This window comes from Pundamilia nyererei, unplaced genomic scaffold, assembly GCF_000239375.1.
Source record: "Pundamilia nyererei isolate P.nyererei 1_Seehausen unplaced genomic scaffold, PunNye1.0 scaffold00008, whole genome shotgun sequence".
NCBI classification, from domain to species: domain Eukaryota; kingdom Metazoa; phylum Chordata; class Actinopteri; order Cichliformes; family Cichlidae; genus Pundamilia; species Pundamilia nyererei.
The window spans coordinates 1637766-1658538 of record NW_005187409.1 but is presented as its reverse complement, the minus strand read 5'-3'; the positions used below and the strand labels follow the sequence as shown (position 1 = coordinate 1658538).

The following is a 20773-nucleotide window of genomic DNA, read 5'->3' as shown; positions in this document are numbered from 1 at the left end:
ATAGCCAGATGTGCTCATTAGCAAAAGCTTGCTTTTTGAGTTTCCATTAACAAAACAAACTGGACTACAAATGCACAGACTGTGTGGGAAAATACAGGAAGTAGAATAGAAAGAACAGAAGAATAAGATCTTAAAAACCACATGATGAATGAACTACATGAGTTAAAATGATGCTTTTAAAGATCTATATGTTTTTTATATATATATATATAAGGACTAGAGGGAAAACTGTGGAGAGAGTGCATAATGTGTGGGGACAGTAATAGCTAAAACCATCAGAACAGCAATCCTTCACAGCAAAAATGTGTTTCCAATAATAAAAACTCTTTTAGAAATGTTGTTTTTTGTGGGGGTGGGGTTCCTTATCATTCAGATTTTTGCCCGAGAACAAGACAGTTGGCAGAATGTGACAAAAGCTTCATTTACTAACCTGACAGGGTTACTAGTGAGAGACACTCGGAGGGATTCCAGGCAATTGAGCAGCTTTTCTTCTGTGATGCCAGAACGCAGTTCATGGACGTATTCTTGGGAAGAAAGGGTACACTCATGCTTACTGTTCCTCAGTCCACCCTGCAAACAAAGTATCAGTGGCACAGTTATTAGAGATCAGCAGACCATACTATAACTCAACTTTTGGAACAATATCTCCCTAAATACACAGAAGCGAATGAAAAACTGCAGGTCAATAAAATAAAAAGAAGAATTTGTTGGTGTTAATCAAAAATGCCTTTTATCAGTGTGTTGTATGTAGTAATATGAGTATGTGGGCTTTTTTTTTTACTTTTTACTTTTTCACATTAAAATCTTTTTATTACATGATAATTATAATAATAACATTTGGCTCGGACATCTATGTTTTAGAAGAAGGAGAAGCTGCACCAGCCACTTTCCCTTTCCTAGTCAGCCAAGACTCTAATGATGGACTGTACTGACAGAGAGCCAAAAACAGGCTGCACATGCTCTCTGCAGCCACTCCTGCTTGAAGTAAATGGATTCTTGTGTTTAATCTCCACAGGGATCTGTTGCTACACTGATACTTACACAATGAGACTATTGGCATCTATTGGCAGCGATACACACATTTTCAGCACAACAGTGAAACACACTGACACTCGCTTTACATTCACTGTCTAAGCACACAGTGGAGTTAACTTTGCACTATATATTGGACTACAGCGATCAATGAAAAACTGGACTATAAATGAAAAAGCTCCACATGCAAACTGAAGAATACAACACTAACCCTGCTTCTACTTGTAGTGCGCGCTCCGCAAACTAATTTAATTTACCAATTTCAGTTGCTCTGTTTTCATTGTTAATATGACCAAGGTACCATACAAATCACATGAAGAGACAATGCAGAATGTATGCCTACACCAGACTCGGAGGCAAAATCATATCCGCTGTGTTCATCCCTGGATTGCTGGTTTCCTACAATGTGAGCTGTGCTAATAGCCAGTTTGGGAAGTAATAAGCTAACTCATTTATCTAGAGAAAAGAGAAGCTTGCTGATCTCCTGCAATGCACAGTGAACATGAAAGGAGCACATTTTTTGTTGCAAAAACCAGATGCAGTCTAAGAACAGCAAGCTACCGCTGATTCTGAGCTTTCAGTGTAAACTGAGCTCACAGACTGATTGACCGAATAATGGCACAGAATCTCTCATATGTATTAGATTCCGGAAAATGCTAAATCACATTCTGTAAATTACTTGAGTGATTCCTGCCAAAAGCAATTTCATTTCATTACCAGAAGAAATGTAATCACACATCGTAGCTTATATACTGTATCGGCTGTAAGAATATTAATGATGGATCTACAAATTCCAGTTGAAAAAGAAAAGTTTTGGGTTTTTTTGTTCAAATGCATGAACCATTCTTCTTTTGTACTGTTAATCTCTTATTTTTCTTTAAAAAATAATCAACTCTCCTGTGTGACTCTGTCTTTGTGACTGAAAATATGACTTATCATTAGCTTAAGTATTAAAACTTCTATATACAGTATAATCGGTAATTATACTCTGGAATCTAAATCTTGCAAACATTAACAACCATACGCCTCTTTCCTTAAAAATTCTAAAATGTTGACAGCCAGAGAAAAGCTACAATAGTAACTGTAAGAAGCAAATGATAAAACCACATATATAGAAATGCAAAATGTAATAGATTTTTATTCAATTTGGAGTAGAGAGACAGATACTCCAAACTCTCAACGAGGCGAAATGAGAAATACAAACCTTGAAATAGATTTCAAGGTTGAAGCCTGACAGTGATGTAAAACTGTTTCATAGAAATTACATAACAATTACACTTTCCTGGCAGTTAAGGTACTTCAAAGAACATATGTATTTTTAATCCTTGAGTGGTAGAGCTTATGTTTTTGAAATCAGTTCTCAAAGAGAAGTTCATATCATTTGTGTCTAACTCGATGAAGCTTTAACTCAATAACTCAGTGTGCATCCGCGTGCGCGTGTTGTTAGACTTATAATTTAATGACTCTTTATTAAATTTGATATGCACAGAGTTCAAGTAATTAGCATTTTCAATCACAATGTAATAATCTTCATTGTTTCACTAAAAATATTCAGAAGCCACAGTGTATCCCTAAAAGAGTAGCTGATAAAAAGCACTCTGAATTAATATCGTGATATGAATCAGTTAATTTAGACATGGTAACAAATTATTATTTAGGGACAGCGGTTAGCTGTTTCTACTTTTACTCTTTTAAAAAGCTAAAAAATGAAAAATAACATCAGATGGGGTCCTGACGTGTTCAAATAGGCACAGCAAGAACATACAAACTACTACAATTCACTTCAAATGCAGAACCTTCTGGCTGTGAGGCACCAGTCCAACCACTGTATCACCGAGCTGTGGTTGAGTGTCTGAGTACCTTTTTAATTCCAAATGTTACATTTAGGCTTTTATTTTAGATGAAATAACAATTGATCCATACCAGTTAAGATGTTTATGTCTTGATCTCGACTCTATCTGAAAAGGAACTTGACCGATGAGCTACTAGACATACTGCCTTTACTGGTACGCTTAAGTGTTCATTAATTGAAAATACTTACTTTTCTGCTGAGCCTCAAAGATGTATTTTTCTCTATCAAGTAGATAAGAAAAAGACTGGATCTAGAGTATTCATTACCCAATACAGCCTGGACAAGGATCTTCCATAGTAAATGGACCTAAGTCATTAAAACTATTGATTAAGATGGTGCATTACCATTAAGTGTCAGATCCAATCATGCTAAGCATGCACAAGCAGCATATAAGCTATTTAAAAGCTACTTCCCCTAAAAAAGTAGAAGAAAAATAATTAGATTTAGATTATCAGAATGAGCATTGATGAGAGTTGGTGTAATATGCTGCTTATCCCCTGAAAAAGCAGAATCACAGCAGTCCGAAAACCAAACCTTTTGTTTCTGTACAGAAGGACAGAGTGTTGAAAACACACTGCTGTCTGCAGCGATTCAGTTTTGACAACAACAAAAGCTAAAGCAGCTCAGTTGGGTAGATAGTGGAGAGGTCATGTCAGAACTTTGCTCAGTAAAGTTTGGAAAATAATGCCTGGTGAGTGTTAAAATCACATTAGTGCACTTCACCTAAATCTGAAGACCAAATACCTGCAAATTGGCAAAAGCTTGATGTTGGTTGTTGTAGAGCTTGATGAAATGGAAAGGAATGGACTGGCATTTACAAACTGCTTTTCTAGTCTTACTGATCACTGAAAGCATTAAGCCACATTCACCTTTTCACACATTTATACAGCACCCTTGTTTACGCCCTTAAGTTCTTTACCTTTCCTCCATAGGCAATTTGGAATAACAAGCAATACAACTGACCATAAGTCTTTTTACAGCAGGAGTATATAGATATAGATAGATATAGATATACATAGATTATCCAGAGGATAGTAAGCAAGACCAGATTCAAATTCAGAGGCTTCCAGCTTCACCATATCATGATTCAGTAACTGAACAGTTTTGATAAGAAACTCTTACAAACTTGAGAAAAAGTTTATTTGACAAATTCAGACTTTCACAGATGTGACATCCTTAAATACCTCCACTTTTGAGCAAAGTAATCAAAGCCATAATAATATAAAAGTTTATCAAAACATTGCAGGAAAAACCACCGCATACTGTTAGAGGGAAAAAATATATAAATGTAATGCTGCTTAAACTGGCGTTTTATTTTTGGATACAACTGATTAAGAGACACGATTTGCAGAAAAATACTTCCTCAGCATTGGGCAGTGAGAGGCAAGTGCATCACCCACTTTTTATTAATCTTCTTACCCCTCAATAGTTCCCAGCAAGCATACCGCTATATCCAGAAATACTAGAGCTCTGGTTTCACCACAGGCTCTGACCTCTGGAAACCAAAGACACTGACCATAAACTGTTTTTTCATGACCCTAGCCCAAATCAATAGAATCCTTTGGGATAATATCAACATTACACTCCCATACTGGCAGCAGAGAAACAATCTGAGGAGCAGGAGGGGGGATTACCTGCTGACTACTGGGTAATAGAGTTTTCCTCCCATCAGGTTCTCAAAAAATGGTCAACAGCACAAAACTGTCAAAAACAGTCCGTACAGAAAGGAAGCAATGGAGGGATGGGAGATGGTGTGTGATGCAGCAGTAAGACATGAAAAGTCAAAGAAGCAGGGGGTATGAGGGTGATAAGAAAAACTAGGGAAGAGATACAAAAAGAGAGTACGGGGAGAAAGGGCAGGGCAGAAAGATAGAACACCTCTACAGTAGAGGACAGACACAGCCTTTTGACCACAGCCTAGAGCCTCATCTCCTGCCGCTTATTGAATCCCCTATTTGTCGATAACAGTATTTCCTGCCAAAGAAAATAGTGCTGGGAGCAATTACTTCACCGAGCCTGTCAATTTCATTTTGGGGGGTTAGGGGAGCATTGAGGCTCATTCCCTCCTCCTCTATCACCTCTGTCTACCTTTCTGTATGCCACGGGGAGTGACTGAGTGCAGTGCCTTCTATCGAGGGCAGGGCAGGGAGACAATGCCAAGGCGCCTGCACCTCCACATGTCATCTTCACCTGTAATGAGCTTATAACAAGCTGGCAGCTTCTTCAGTGCCCAGTGCTCAACACACTCAGGCAGACTGATAGATACATTATTCAGCTTCTTTGTCAGCTTACTGGAAAACCACATAAGCAGTAACATGTCTCGCCTGGAAGTTAGTGCTAGGAGATAGCTTCCAGGCCAGACATGCCTCTGTCATTCAGTCTGCTGCGCGACCTCTCTATCTTTCTCACACATATGCACATATGCACAACAGGGTTTTGTGTATGGCTCAGAATGGGCCTTTGGGGGTGACGGCATGCGGCAGTAAGCTTGATCATTCTGTACAAAGGCAATGCCTTTGTTACCTTATTTGACAAAAATGATGTCTTTTTCTGGCGTTTCTGATGATTTGATGAACTAAAATATGTATTATGAAATTTCATAAAAATACCATCTACCAAAACAACCTGGGAGAAGTACACATGCTCTTACCTAACTGGAACAGCTGTTATTTAGATAAAAGGACGATGATGGTACAATCACACAAAAACCTTAAGAAAATCATGTTTGGAGACTTCTTCAAATACTACTTCTTTTACTGTTTAGAAAGAAATCGACATACTTCCAACATAAGTCTATCGTATACTCTTCATTATTTCCTTTTAACAGCATTATCATCATTTTGTGAACTGATCTTTGGCCCTCATAACCAGGGCTTAGAGCATTCTGACACCTTTGATTAAGGAAGGATTAAATCTGATAGCCACGTTAATACATAATAATATCAAAGCAAGTTCATTTTTCATGTGCTACAGCCTGGAGATTTTGCCAGCTGGTGCCACAGAGATACACACTCAACAAATCAGAAAGTAATGTCACCCCGTGGACGCACCTGCACACGTTAAACACATGCCTGCCATGCGTTCATGCGTGCAGATATCAATAAAGTTGCGGTCATGGTACTTTAGCATCTATCTAGTGCCACAGAAGGGAAGAACATAAATGGAGCTGCCTTTTTTTTTTTTGAAGTGACAGGTAATTTCAAATGTAGATTACTTTTCTACAGGCTGGCACACAATCTGTCTGCCAGCTACTGTTACAGTTGGTGCGTTTGAAGACAAACGCTTAATGTGTGATAACCTCCTTGTCAGAAACAAAGAAAGATTCAAAAGATGCAAGGAGGAAGGACAGGAGAAGAAGATGATTAGTTTGAAATGTGAGGACTTTTCAAAAGGCAAAACTGGATGAAATAAGAATTTAAAGCGTGGATGCAATGTCCAAAATGATAATCGATTTTTAACGATCACTACAAGATAAGTTCACAAAGTAGCCTATGGAGTTCATATTGTCAAATATCTTTGACAAGAACAGATTATCATTCAATTTGTTGCCAAAGATTGTGGGAGTATTTTTTCAATGCAATCTTTACCCCTTACTATTAACCACTCATCGCCCATTCCCATCCAACCACACTCACCCTACTGACACATCATGATGCAGCCATGACCACAAAATAACACAAGACGATGAAACCCACAACAAACCAAGGAGTTACAAAGAATAAAGTAAAGAAAGAATAAATACATATAAATATATCTAATTCCATTTAGCCATTTTGGAAAGTTGAGGGTTTCGCATGATGAACTCTAGCTGAGGATGATTCAAGCTACAAAAGATCCAACAAGATGCATAACAAGTGTTTCACTGACAGGTCATGTGGTGGAAGCCACCTCTGAACCACCAGTGTTTTGGCAGCGGTTATGCCTGGCAATCATAATTTTTCGCTATTATTGAAAACCTGGAGTCATCTAATAGAAGATGTAATACTGAATCAACAGATCGACAGTAAAATTAGTATTTGTCAGCACTGACAGGATGTGCATTGCTTTGCACCAAAACGAGAACACTTCAGAACATTCCCACAAAGAGCGCTTTAAAGTTCCCACAGTAGCAGATAAGCAAAATGTACAACAGGGCGATCGTGGCTCAAGAGTTGGCAGTTCGTCTTGTAATCGGAAGGTTGCCGGTTCGAGCCCCGGCTCGGACAGTCTCGGTCGTTGTGTCCTTGGGCAAGACGCTTCACCTACCGCCTACTGGTGGCAGCCTCGCTTCTGTCAGTCTGCCCCAGGCTACAACTGTAGCTTGCCTCCACCAGTGTGTGACTGGGTGTGTAAAGCGCTTTGGGGGACTAGTAAAAGCGCTATACAAATACAAATACATTTACAATATGGGTGCGTGAGATTATTTTAAAGAAATGCAGAATAACTGTGTTACACATTAAGGCTATTCTGAAGTGGACCAGGGCAGGCTGTGGTATTCATACCACATTTTTGGGGTGTAATAAATCAAAACATAATAAAGCATATGGTCCCCACTCTAACCTCCAAAAATCAAGACATCAATCACAAAAAACAAAGAAAGAAAGAGAGGGAAAAAACTATTAGTGCTTCTTTATGTCTAATAAATGAAAATTACTAGCACATCCTACTGCTCTATGTAAAAATAATACAATAATAAAGATAGAATCTGAGCAATTAGTGCATATGAAGCAGCACGACAGCTATGTTATAACTTAATTTCCTGTTCATTAGGAGTTGATAAATTAGTTGTATTAGTTATAGAGAAAAGATACCACAAGGATGGATACACAGTCTACCGACAGGTAGAAAAAGCGTCTCATGTCTCACCTTTTTTCTTATAATATAAACATGACCTATGAATAATGCTGATGACTCAACCGCCAAAGAAAATAAGTTCTAATAAAACAATCGCAAAGTGACCAGTGTGGAAGATTCTGCACTTAATAAATGAGAAATTCAACATTTAACACAATCTAAAGTTTGGCATGTGAGTGTGACAGCAGTCACAGTAAAGGTCAACAGGAACACGGATCAGTTGAGATGCTGGTTGGCTGGACAATGACTTTTCCCTAGCCCTACTTAAAGGACAGAGTTCTGGTGCCGACAGATAAGACATTTCATCTAGCCACCAGGGCGCAGGGCTCCCAGCACAGTGGGGGATTTCCCCCCAGACCATGTGGCCAAGTATTTCATCTCTTCCTCTCATCGTCCATCTACAATTCTGCCTTTTTTTTCCTCTTCCCATATTTATTCTTTTCCCTTGCTATCTTACTCCATCCAAAGTCAGGTGTTTTTTGAAACGTGGGTAAAAGCTACAAAGAAATATGTGTTTATCTGTACACACCAGGGGCTTTTCTCCTCTTTTATTTATTTTCACTCTCCATCTTCTGCCTGTTGTGGTCAGAAAACAAAATCAGACAGCTTTATTCTCCTACGTCTGGGCAACTACAACCTGGTGATAACACGGACACAATTAGGCCTACAACATTCTTTCAATAATCAAGTCAATAGCTTGTCTTTGTGTCTAATATCTTTGTGTCCAGACAAGACAAGTTCACATTGAGGCTCAATACAAAACAGTAGCAGACTGAGAAGAAACAGAAAACACAAGAAGAAAAAAGCAACAATGCAGTATTGGGTTGGTTAAAAAAAGCATTGCAGAGTTTATTTATTAAACTCTGGTCTGTGGCCAAGGCATCGAGGTGTTTCTGCATTTCTGTGCTGATCACCACAGTCTAGAGTAGAGCAGGGCGATATGACCAGAAATATTTATCACGATATACATTTGAAAATGTGCGGTAACGATGTAACTGACGATATAATTGACACGAGACAAAATACTTTACAACTCCACAACTTTATTAGTTAAAAAAAAAATCAATGTATTTTCAGTTAAACAAGCAGCTGTTTTTGCATTAAAGTTCTATAAAAATGTAACAGTGCAAATGCAAATTCCTCGCTGACAGTTTAACCAAAGGGCATTTCCAGTGGAAACTGGCCGACATATCCTCAGCACAACCATGTATAATATCCACAAAACTTAAAAAGAGGTTATACACACACAATGCAGTAACATTATGTTGAAGCACAGCACGTATCACTCCGCGAGGCTCCGCCTACGATAGCCGTAATGCCCCGACAATCCATCGAGTGGTGTGGCTTCGTAGCTGAGCAAAGTCGTACTGAAACATTTGACAGATTTTCCAGCGCCGTGTAAATAAAATCGTCTCGAGGTCAGTAAACACAGAGTTCATACATAAGGCACACGGGATTATAAGGGGCTCTGTCGACTTTCAGAGAAATCAAAGGATTGATTTTAAGTGCGCCGTATTTTCCAAACAACACGGTAATAACGACGGCCCGCTAGCATGCGCTACCAAAAATAGTGCTTTGTTGTGTGTCTGACGGACCAAAGCTAAACCAGTTCCACACCAGTGAAGCTGCAGCATTTTTACAAACCAGTTCTGGTTCATCGTTTCATTCAACGATCCACTTTCGCCCTTCTCATTCTGCGTCGCCGCCATGTGCGTATGAAAACAAAAGCACTGCGCATGCGCGTTTTACCCATATTCTATCGTGATATTTCATTTTCCTATCGTTGCCCAACATTACACCGGTATTACCGTGAACGGTATCATATGGCCCAGCCCTAGTCTAGAGGATGAGCCCACAAAGGCAGAAGCAACAATAACTCCACCCCCTCTTTTTTTCCTTTAACACAAAGATGCCCACAATAGTTTGGCAAAGTAATTCAATTACTTATGGTTTGCTGCTTCTATATTTTTATGAGGTAGGGCTTGCTTTCTATGAATACACTGAAAGGTCAGATATAAAAAATGTATATACATTAAACCATTCAACCATAGAGCTGAATACACATTTATATTAGAGCTCTAGAGTTTTTCCATTATTATTAAAGAAAGGACTTTTTTTTATATACGAGCCTTTATTTTCCAAACAAGATGCTCTGATGCTTACAGAAAAACCCTGACATATCTTTAGATATCAGCACACCATATAGGAATAGGCACACGTGAATGAAAGGTTTCTACCAGGAACTATATCACAAATAATAAAATCATTTATCGAAAGCTCTATGTGTGGGGTTTTTGTGGTTTCTGGCGGGGTTTTTGTTGCAGGGGAGTTTCTTTGAAGGTGCTGCTGCAACAACAATTATGAAGTTTCCATCCTGTAGCACTTATGTTGCAACCTTTCACCACATAAACTTTGCCAAAGTTAAACTAGAAGTCTTTGGTGTAGGCTAACCTATTTTTGAGACTTCCACCTTGACCTTTGCTATAGTAACAAGGGTGACTGCGTTCACCTTTTTAAGTGGCTCACCTCCTTCCTTTGTCTTTCACACTTTTACCCTTAGCTTGACCCACACCAGACAGCTCAGGTTTTGGAGAAACCACACACAAGCACCGAGTATGTCGATCCTGCTGGCTGTGCTCCTGATACAAACAAGGTGAGGGTGAAAAATAAGTGACGTCAGCAAACTCTGGGCTTTCACCTGAAGCTCAAATTTGACCTGCAATATGACAACTTTCATCTACGGTAACTGAAGCGAAATGTTGCCCAAAAATATTCTGTTGAGGAACGCTGGATTCCTAATCATCACTTGACACCAGGGGGCAAAGCAGTGATCATCAGTTAAACTCAAACCAAAGTGTACTACTGGCTAAATGAAAAGGAAAATCCAGAAACTACTCATTAAAAGTCTATGCAAATAATAGCAAGCGAGTGAACCACTGTAACCTTTTGAACTGTGGAAACTTGAAGATGAAATTTAAATGTCTGCATGTGAATAAGAAAAAGAAATCAATGAAACACGATCAGGGGGAAAACTCAAGCACAGAGCAATCTTCATATTTAAAGCGAATAAATTACACACTTAAGAGCTCAATTAAAAAAATTTGTCAATAAAGGAAAAAATGCGCACATGCCCGATCATGTAATTTTGTATTTTTTGTATTTTTGCAAGAACCATTTACTTACACTTTATACCTTAAACTACTGTCAAAAGAAGATGCCTTGCACACTCCTGTACATACACGTGATGCAACTCTTATACCATACACCATGCTTTGGTCAGATATCATCATATGGATGATATGATGATGATTTAATAGTTTTTAGTTTAATTTCTTTTAAAGTTTAATTACTTTGATTTAAGCTCACACCAGTGTGGTCCTTACTGTCTGTGCAGTCTCCAAATAAATTGTGTTCTTTGTTAACCGTTTGAATTGGTGCAAGTAATTGTGAAGGCTGTAACATAACTTCCCCCACTGGGGAATTAGTGGGAAGTTTATGGCTACAGAAACGGGTATGGTTTTGGAGCGCCTACATGATCCTCTGTTTTAGGTCCTGGAACCTTAATGTCTGTAACTCCTTCGATCAGAACTTTGGCCTTAGCCTATTGATTTTCTGTAGCTGTACTGTAACAACTTTAACATCCCAATGCACATATATACACAGCCATATGCACAGTGGGCGTTCGTTTCAAAAATGTACCCAAATTTTACTCAGTTAACTTCAGCTCTCTCTCCTTTTTTTAAAAAACACAGCACTGCTTTTTGAATTTTTTTATTTATTTTTTTATAATTAACTAAAGGCCACTGACGCCACAGTTAATTAATGCCTGACAAGTAGGACCGCTGGAAAGCTTGTAACACAAATTTTGAGCTTTTTTTTTTTTTTGCATGTCTGTGTGTTCTTGTGTGTATGCGCACTTACATTAATATGGTTCTGCTCACACAATAGTGTGTGCATGCTTGAGAGCCCGTGTTTGCACGCGTACGTTTGTTGGGTTATGTTTGTGTGTGGTGCAGAATATTCCCCTAAGCAGTTCTCCCTGTGCTTTGCAGGGCTCACGCCTGCACTGAATTTCAATGACACTTCTATGAAGATAGGAGCAGATGTCAGCCAGCTCACTGAAAGTCAGGTAGAAGAGAGTGAGAAAAGTAGAGGGAGTAAAATTGAATACATACTAGCCAGAGAGGGCAGTCTTAAGTTGCGCATCTACTTGTAGCACTGTAGTACACGAAAGACGTGATTTCTTTTTACATGAAAAACAAGCAAAATGTGAGAATAAACTCAGATATCAACATGTTATTTAGTCTTTTCTACATTATCTGGATGATACCTGTTTAAGTCTTCGCATTATTTATCATAATAAGGGAATTGTTTGATGGCTAAAAGAGCATTTGGCTTTGCAGGTTTCTTCCTTTTGGACAATGGCCTCATAGTACCACAAGTGCCACATCTACCAGTCCAAAATATAATTAGATACACAATATTTGCATTTCATAAAATCTAAAAATTCTAAATCTGTTTTTGAGTAATGTAAAAACTATTGGAAAAATCTGGAAAAACTGTGACTGGACCTAAACTTGCTAATAAACATTACAGCTAGAAGCTTCTGCACAGTTTTACTTGAATTAGCAAGAAATGATGTGCTTGATCCATTTACATTCTCATTGCAATGCATTATATGTGCTTGTGAGCTTTTTTCCCTAATCCGCCTAAGTTGTCCAGCTACTGAGCGAATGTTAACAAAAGGTGATGAAATGGATAAAAGACAACTGATGGACTGGGTTTTGTGAGTTGAAATTCCATCAATAAGATCATTACAGAGACTTATGGATTTTTTTCTCCATTAGCTCAAACTAAAAATAAGCCCTTGCAGTGACTCACCCACACTGCTTTCAAGATAATGTACTACACTCCAACCACTCACCAATCAATTCAAGGTCAGCAGGTGGCTCAATATTGTCCCAAAAGTTTCCCGAAAGCACGAAGACGCGGGGTATTTTGCATGTAGATGAGGTGACAAAGTGGACAAATTTCCACAGTTACATAAAGTGTCAAATAATGACAGGAAGAAAAAACCTTGAAAGATGCAATAAGCCTTCTTGTCATTTGTTTCCCACTCATGTGCTCCCACTGTTGTGGCGGATGGGGTTAACAACTGAGCAGTTAAGCAGCTAAAGTCACACAGGATCTAATTTAGGTTTTCACTGTTGTCTCTGCTGCATTGATTGCAATGTGAAGGCCTAATGAACTCTGTACTTTGTGCTCTTGTATCTAGCTCTGGGACCTCGGGTGTGAAGCCAAGAGCTGCAACTACTGACTAAAAGTTTGGAAAAGGACTCCAAAAAAAGTCTGAAGGAAGAGAAACAACGCTGACACTATTAATAAATGAGAAGGAGCACTGATGCTGGTTTCCAATGTGTGACCTGTTTAACACACCTCTGTCCTTTTTCGATGATCCTCTCCATAAGGGACTAATCTCGATAAATCATACATCGGACAAGCACAATATGGGGGCAAAAGGTCCACGTTAGTGTGATATTCATCTTTTCTCCAATGCTTTCCGAGGAGATTCAGCTGAATAACAACCCCAGTTCTAAGAATAAACAACACTTCAATTACCTTTTGTTGACTTCAAAAGTTGCAAGAGATTATGTGTGTAGACACAACGTGAGGCAACAGATCATCAGCAAAACATTCATCCGGAGAGAGAAGTGGGTTTAAGGTGTCTAGCCATTATGAGGATGCATGACTAAGCCTGAAAGCTAATAGAGCGCTACAAAGCAAGCAATAAGAACCAGACAAGCCACAGAGCATTGTTTTACCTCACATGATTTGGACCTGAGAAGTTTATATAGAGCTTAAAGAATGATAATAAATATTTCTAATACACTCGGGCATGTATGCTGACTCACAAAGGGTCACTCTGTAATCCAGCAATAGTACACACACACATAGGCAGAGACCAGAGACGATGAAATGTTGTATTACTGTATTTGCTGAGGTATGTGTAACAGTGCAGACTGCCGGGTTCCAGCTTAGTTTCTCTCATGTTAGTGAGTGTAGTTTTGCTTTGGCCTTTTACCGCCTGCTGTTGGCCTTTTGTGTCTTTGTCACTGTGTGAAATTAATCAAGCTCTGCCGGCTTGGCCTTAGCCCTACGCTTCTGCTACTGATGGGTGCCAGACTGGTGATCCAAACCTCTGGATCACCCAAAGTTCACAGTCTTGTGCTTTACTGGTGCTATAGACTTGCCCACATTCATCTACACAGCTTGTGTGAAACAAAAGAAAAAGTTTACACAATAAAATCCTAATTGCATATACAAAGTGGGGGCCTCCATCTCACTCCCTAACTCTGGATGAGAAATAAGGATGTACTATGTTTTATGCAGCTTGTACTAAGTAAAGGTTGATGGGTCTTATCTTGATTAACTTAACACATGCATACCCGTGCGTAATCTCTGCTACTGAAATATTCTGCATTCTTATCAGCAAAGCACACAAAACCCACAGACCGTCATTTTCTAGTCATTTCTCCAACCTGAGAACAAACTTTCAAGAATGTGCAATAAATAAAAGAGAGGGAGAAAATAGGCAGAATGAATGGGACAAAAAACTGGGCACAGGTAAAAATGATTTGGCAGGGACATTAATGATGTCCAATCCCTACACAGGTTCAGCGGGCAGATTATGATGGAGGGGACAAGCATGATTTATGACAATGACAGTCCTAGGAGAATGGAGATGGGCCTTGCCAGAAGCAGAGTGGGAGGTATGCAAGTGTGTTTGTATTTGTGTTAATGTTTGTGTTTGCAGTGCTGACCCTAAACTTGGACGGATTTTAAATGGGAACAGACTGAGCTCTGACCAGGTAAACACAGGAATGTACACACCAAAAAAAAAACCAAGCAAAAGAAAACAAAACACCGAAAATAACACATGCACTCAAACTGACAAAGCAAGAAAAAAGCTCGGCATTTTCCAAACCTCGAAGCAGTGGGTTGGGTACATCGGATTCAGCTTTGATCTCCCTCTCATGTCTGCATTGGGGTTGTATCATCTCTAATAACCACAGATACATTTCCTCTCCCCTTCCCTGTTAGCTAGATAAATAGGATTTCAAATTGTCTGGTGCTACCCCATCAGAAGAAAAACATGATCTATGAAATATCTTCCCATGAAAAACCCATACTGAGAGATTATCTTCTCATCACACAGACAGCACAGCTAACAGATAAGGGTGAGAGAGAGGATCTGTACTGAAAGTGGAACACAACAACTATGTGTGGAGAAGGTGAATGTGAATGTGTGTGTGCGCTCGGCGTTGGGTCTTTGAATTGATGTTTGTGTGCATGTAAATAGAAAATATATCAAAATAAATTTGCAGAGAAAGCAAAAGCAATGCAGTTCCACTCTGATTTCCTCCACTTACATCCCAAACCTAGCCCCCTCCCACGGTAATCAAGTAAGACTGGAAACTTTGCAAATTTACACTGAAGACTCAGGAAACAAAAACTACTTCTTCTGATATCCACGCTATTACTTTGTCTCCATTGAGAGTCTGCAGCCCATTCAATAGCAGTAGAAACACCTATTCATCAAAGCATCTGTGTTCAGGTCCTGCCTAATAACAGATGGAGAGATCTTTAACAGCCCATAAATGAAGACTCTAAACTCGAGAGAAAGCACTTGCATCAGCAGAGTAGCAGCTAAACGAACTCTCTCCTAGGCTGGGCTTGACTACTCCAACAAAGCAAGATTAATTTGCCTGTTGAATTGAGGCTGATGTCCCAAGCATGGCATGCTGCCTAGCTGATGGTGAGGTGCAATGGCGTCTCCCATGCGCCAAGAACATTGGTTAAATGTCAACACTGCAACACTACATTCAAAAAGCAGAAAGTGGATTCCAAAGCTTTAGTTAGAAGAGAGCTTGCATGTCTTTATCTGGCAGCAAATGTGTGGTCTCGATATACAAATCAGACATTTAATCAAAATGATATCTGCATCCACTGCTAACTTGCACATCTATAGTAAACACAAATCAATTAGCAAATGATTTATTACAGAGATATTAAAACGAAATCCCTGAACAGTGAACACAAACTTCAACCTTGGTTTAATTATTAAAAAACTTCACCTGTCCAAAAAGAAAAGAAAAACATACCCAGTAAGACTCTGTTATGAAGTAAGAGAATAGGTAACAGCCTTGTCATATGCACACAGTATTTCCATCTTGGTCAGTGCATCTGTTGGACATGTGTCTGCAAGGTGAACTCGAGACACGTTGAAGACACTGTAGCTTCTCAAGCAGAGACCACTACAGTACCGCCTTCCTTTTTTGGCCTGTTTTTCCCCCACGTCTGACAGGTGTGACCTTTCGGCTGTGCTGGTAGCAGCCACTTTCGTCCCCAGGTAGAAGGCCTGGATTAGTCACTACCTCTCAGGATTGTGGCACCTTGCACAAATGCGCATGTGAGGCCCAAGCGCTCCAGCATGGCCGAAGGGCCGGCTATGAAAAATAGAACACCTAATGCCTGGAGATAGAGACATTCATCAAAGACCAGTGCCCCTGCCTCTCTGCTTTGTGTGCTGCCTTCCCTGCCTATTCTCTATTCAGTACTGAGATGCAGAAACAACTCACTTACTGCAGAGTCATAAAAGAAAGATGGAGAGTTTTATTATTATTGCTGTAAGAATGTAATATTATTTCTAGACCTATTCCCTCAAAAGAGACCCTTGCTTTTTTTTTCTGCAGCCACTCACAAGTGATCTCTTGTGTTAAGAAGGAAATGAAGATATCAGAGTCTCATAAGAATAGACATCAACAGATGGGTGCATATGGAACTTCTTCACTACTCGATTCAGCACAGCGGGTCGCCTCCATTGGCCACCTTTTGAATGACAATTGAAAGAAGACCACTGAGAATATCAGGATGCCAAAAATATCCTGGGAAATGATAGCCATGCCGACTAATATCAAGCAGTGAGACCAGTTAACCTTTGCAGTGAACTGCTAAACCCTGGAGTACAGCCTGGTAATGACATCTCTTCCTCCGTGCCTTCGTTCCATCTCTGCACTCCTCCCTGTTGATCCCGGCAGGTCACAGAGGAGTACTATGGTTAAAGATGCTGCCCAGGGTGTGTTCATGCTGAAATATAACAGAACACACGGAGAGACTGCTTTCTCTTAGTTTATTCAAATTCCACTCTACCAACAAGGGGTTAGCAAGATACTGGGAGGTGGGGGAGGCTACTGAAAATATCAAAGTCTAAAGGTTCAGTACCAGGAGACGTTAGCTGTGCCTGGAAGACATGGTAATGCGAGCAAACCTATGGAGAAAAAAAATGTAGACGGCTCAGAAATACTGAGTTCAAACATGAAGATCAGGATCAGGACGATATGCATGCCAAACACATGCAGGATACATTTTCCTTCCAAATGTATCCAGTTCAGATCTCTGAATTGCTACTGCAACTTCCATTTGAACTTTTCTTTTCTTATGCAACAGGAAAACTATGCTGAAAAAGCTTTGGCACCAGAGATCGGGCTTCCTCCAGTGGGTGAAGGTGATTTTTCACATAAGGACTGCATGTAACAAACACGGCAGACTGTGCCAAAGGCTATCCAGTAGGATTTCAGATACACACACACCATATTTCTCAGTAACACCACAGCTCCAGGTGCCTCACGGGGCCACAGCCTTCCTTCATCCCTTCATCTATCCCCCTGTACCCTTCTCTCTCTGATCGTCATCTTTTCTCTCTCAAAACCTTAGCTTTAGACGGACCTTCATCGGGAAAGCTCCTGCTGTCATACATAGGTCTTCGAAGAGCAATAGGAAAAGGAAAGAAAAAATCAAAATGAGGCAATACTCACAATAGTTCAGCAATGTAGCAAATCAAACTTAAACTGCCCCTTCCAGTGTTGTATACAGTAAATGACCTATGAAGAGGAACTGAGCAAGTGTGTAAGTACCATTTCACTAATAAGAGCACACTGCAGTGCTGTTTCATGTACCATAATGTGTCTGTTTGCTCAAGTGACTGAACATTGCATCAGGCATGCAGATTGTGTTTGTGCATGCGCCTTTGTGTGTGTTCTCTGCCAATGCCAAGGGCCTCTCAAACGTGGGGGGTAAAGCGCTCTTTAAGAATGGGATTTAGTAACGCACAGGCAGCTCTAGCATGGCGGCTTCAAAGCGGAGGCAGGCAGAAATTCCTTCCGCACATGTGCGTGTGTGATGTATTTTTTTTTCGTGGATAAACCTATTGCCATTCCAAAGACAGTTCATCTAAAAAGCTTTATATGGTAGTACCGCCACACACAGCATCATCAAGAAAAAAAACCTGCTTGAATGACTTCAAGTATTACATGCTGTATGTTATACGAGCGAACCAGGCAACGGAGCATGAGAAGAGGAAAAAAAGGGTGAGGTATGGTGGATGGCAACATAAGGAGACTTCAGTGAAAGTAAAAGGGTTTCATTTTCAGTCCTAGTGAACTAGGATTTTCTACAATAAAGCAATAAGGTGCAGGTGCTTGGCTATGAAAGAAATTATACTGTAATCTCGATTATTTAACACAATAATTTATTAACTTAGCAAAAAAAGAGCTACTTAAATTCAAGGCATCATTTTCTCTTTTTTTTTTCTAAGGGAATTTTTCTTCCTTTAAATAGAACAAAAATTATTTTATTTATTTAATTTGTGATCACACAGAAAAAACAATACTGGCCAACATTTTATCAGTGATTACAGCTTGTCAGCAGCAGCATAATACTACTGACATAGTGTTATGTACAGTGACAAATTAAGAGACAGTCTAGGTAGTCTTTTCAATGGAAATTTTGAGTGAAAGTTATAGATGTGCATGAGCACTTGACTGGGTAGTGGAGGAAGCAGTTTTATGCAGTACAGGAATAAGGCCCTGACCAGCAGGTGATATTAACCATAAAGCCTATCTCAATAGATCCGACACCACGGCACCACTGTGCCAGCAGATTTGCATGCCTCATGGACCTACACGGCAGGTATGAGGAAAGTAACAGAGAGCTGAGGCTGATTGCCAAGAGCCACGTGCTGCTGGAAGTGGGTGAGACATTCTAAGAGCAAATTCAAGACAAAGGCAACCGTTAATAAAACTCCCACAGAGTCGCAGATGGAAAACTTCAGAGTTTTACTTCCTCTAGATATATGTTGTTGACCTAAGGCTCTCTTTTTTGTTCAATTTTTATACCAGCAACACTAAACAGTAAGTGAGTTTGATCTTTTAAGCAGGGGTGAAGGTGCACTTCTGCAAAAGAAAGGGGTGTGCTTGAGTTACAACACAACAAAAAAAGAGAAAAAGAAAAAGTAAATGTGAATAAAGTAATTGTCTCAAGTTTGTTATCTACCGAGTCCTACAGTGGTATCTTACACTAGACAACAACATGAAAGTGCTTTTCCAGAAATGATGACAAATCCAGGGTAATATTGTAAAGACATAACAGGTCTAAAAGATTTTACCAGCTGATATCTGCAACTACACACAGATAAATGAACAGCTGAGCTGTATTTGCATGTGTAGCACTCAGCTCAAGATCTATATTTAACCCAAAACAGTGGAATTGTAGTTTTTTCTTATTGTTTTGTGTGTGTGTGCTTGGATTTAGTTGACTATACAAGGACGCCGTGGTAGTTTCTCCTCCAGTGGTGTCACTTGTGATACACACGCAGCATGATTTCAACAACATTCCAGATGAGTAGCACGACTTCCTGGTATCTGACTTCGAATCATGTCAGTGTGTAATAGAACATGAACATATTACTTGCCCGAGAATCACTCACTGATTCATTTCATTCCATTTGGTTTAGCTGACCGTAACTCTGTCTGGTCCCACTACCCCTGCCAGCCACTACAGACTGATATGCCTCCTCCAAGGGAATGATGAGTAGGCAAAGATTGCTCAAACTTCTGCTCAGTGGGCTACTCTCTGCCAGCCAGTCAGTCAGACAGGCAGCCAAGTTAAAAGATTTATAATTTGATCTGAAAATTAGTTATCTAAATTTGCCTGGTGACAGAGACAGGATTTTATGATTTTTCCATACAGACAGCTTTCTGGGCCGCCAGAAGAGTGACAAGGATAGAATTGAAATGAAGGAGTCTGCCAAAAAGCTAACTATAAAATTCCATCAGCCAAAGAACTCTACTCCTCTGGGCCCTTGCCCAATGGGCAACAGGGAGAGGAAAAGATATTCAGAAAGAGAGAGCGCGCTATGAAGAGGAAACAGATGGGAAACGGAAGAGGATTTACGATGGGTGACGGTCCCCTTTTAACCCCAATATTTGCTAAGAGGAAAAAGGATGGTGAAATTACATTACAGGGTCTGCGATCAATACCCACAAATATTAAATTGCCCCTGAGTTCTTCTGCCTATACACACGACTTTATGTGGAGCAACACCATTTAGAGCTAACGTTAGCTGGTGTAGCGATGACGTTCCTGCCGCAATCATCGGCTACTGAGCGTCGAGGCCTGCCTCCAGTTCATCTTTCATGGGTCACTTGCAAGATACTATAAAACCAAAGCGCAGAGTCAATATTAATGAGAGAAGACATATTCCAGGCGGAGCTGGTGACAGCAAGTGTATCGGCAGCCTTTTCCACCTTTATCTGCCTATCAGTGGGTGAACAAGGCCATGTTTGAGATTAGGTTTCAAGAGAAATGTGGCGAGTGAGTATGACTTGCCTGTCACTGCCTCCACAAACACCTCAGAGAGTTGTCACAATAATGGAATTTTTGTTTGGAGGGATGTTAGGAGCGGTGGGAACAGGGCAGACAGATAAACAAGAATACGGGTTCAGTTGTCATTGCTGCTGTAAACAGGGACACTAGATTATCAAATGTTTTCATCAGTGAAAACACGAGTACTATAATTTGAGGACTATTTGTGTTGATATCATGATATGTGGGTTTATCGAGAAACCCTTAATGTGACTTTTACAGATCTAACTTTTCACTACCCTGCTCTGTTATAGACAGTCAGTAGGGGTAAACTGTGACACGGAAAGTAGTTTC

General features: G+C 39.9%; 1 protein-coding gene across 1 annotated transcript in view; it reads right to left on the bottom strand.

The window, feature by feature from the left end:
- The window catches only part of diaph2 (diaphanous-related formin 2), a 357023-nt gene that overhangs the window by 259342 nt on the left and 76908 nt on the right, over nucleotides 1–20773 (bottom strand). The window contains exon 6 of the mRNA XM_013908245.1: nucleotides 431–570. Within this exon, the coding sequence (XP_013763699.1) occupies nucleotides 431–570 (140 nt within the window). The remainder of the gene's footprint in view (nucleotides 1–430; nucleotides 571–20773) is intronic.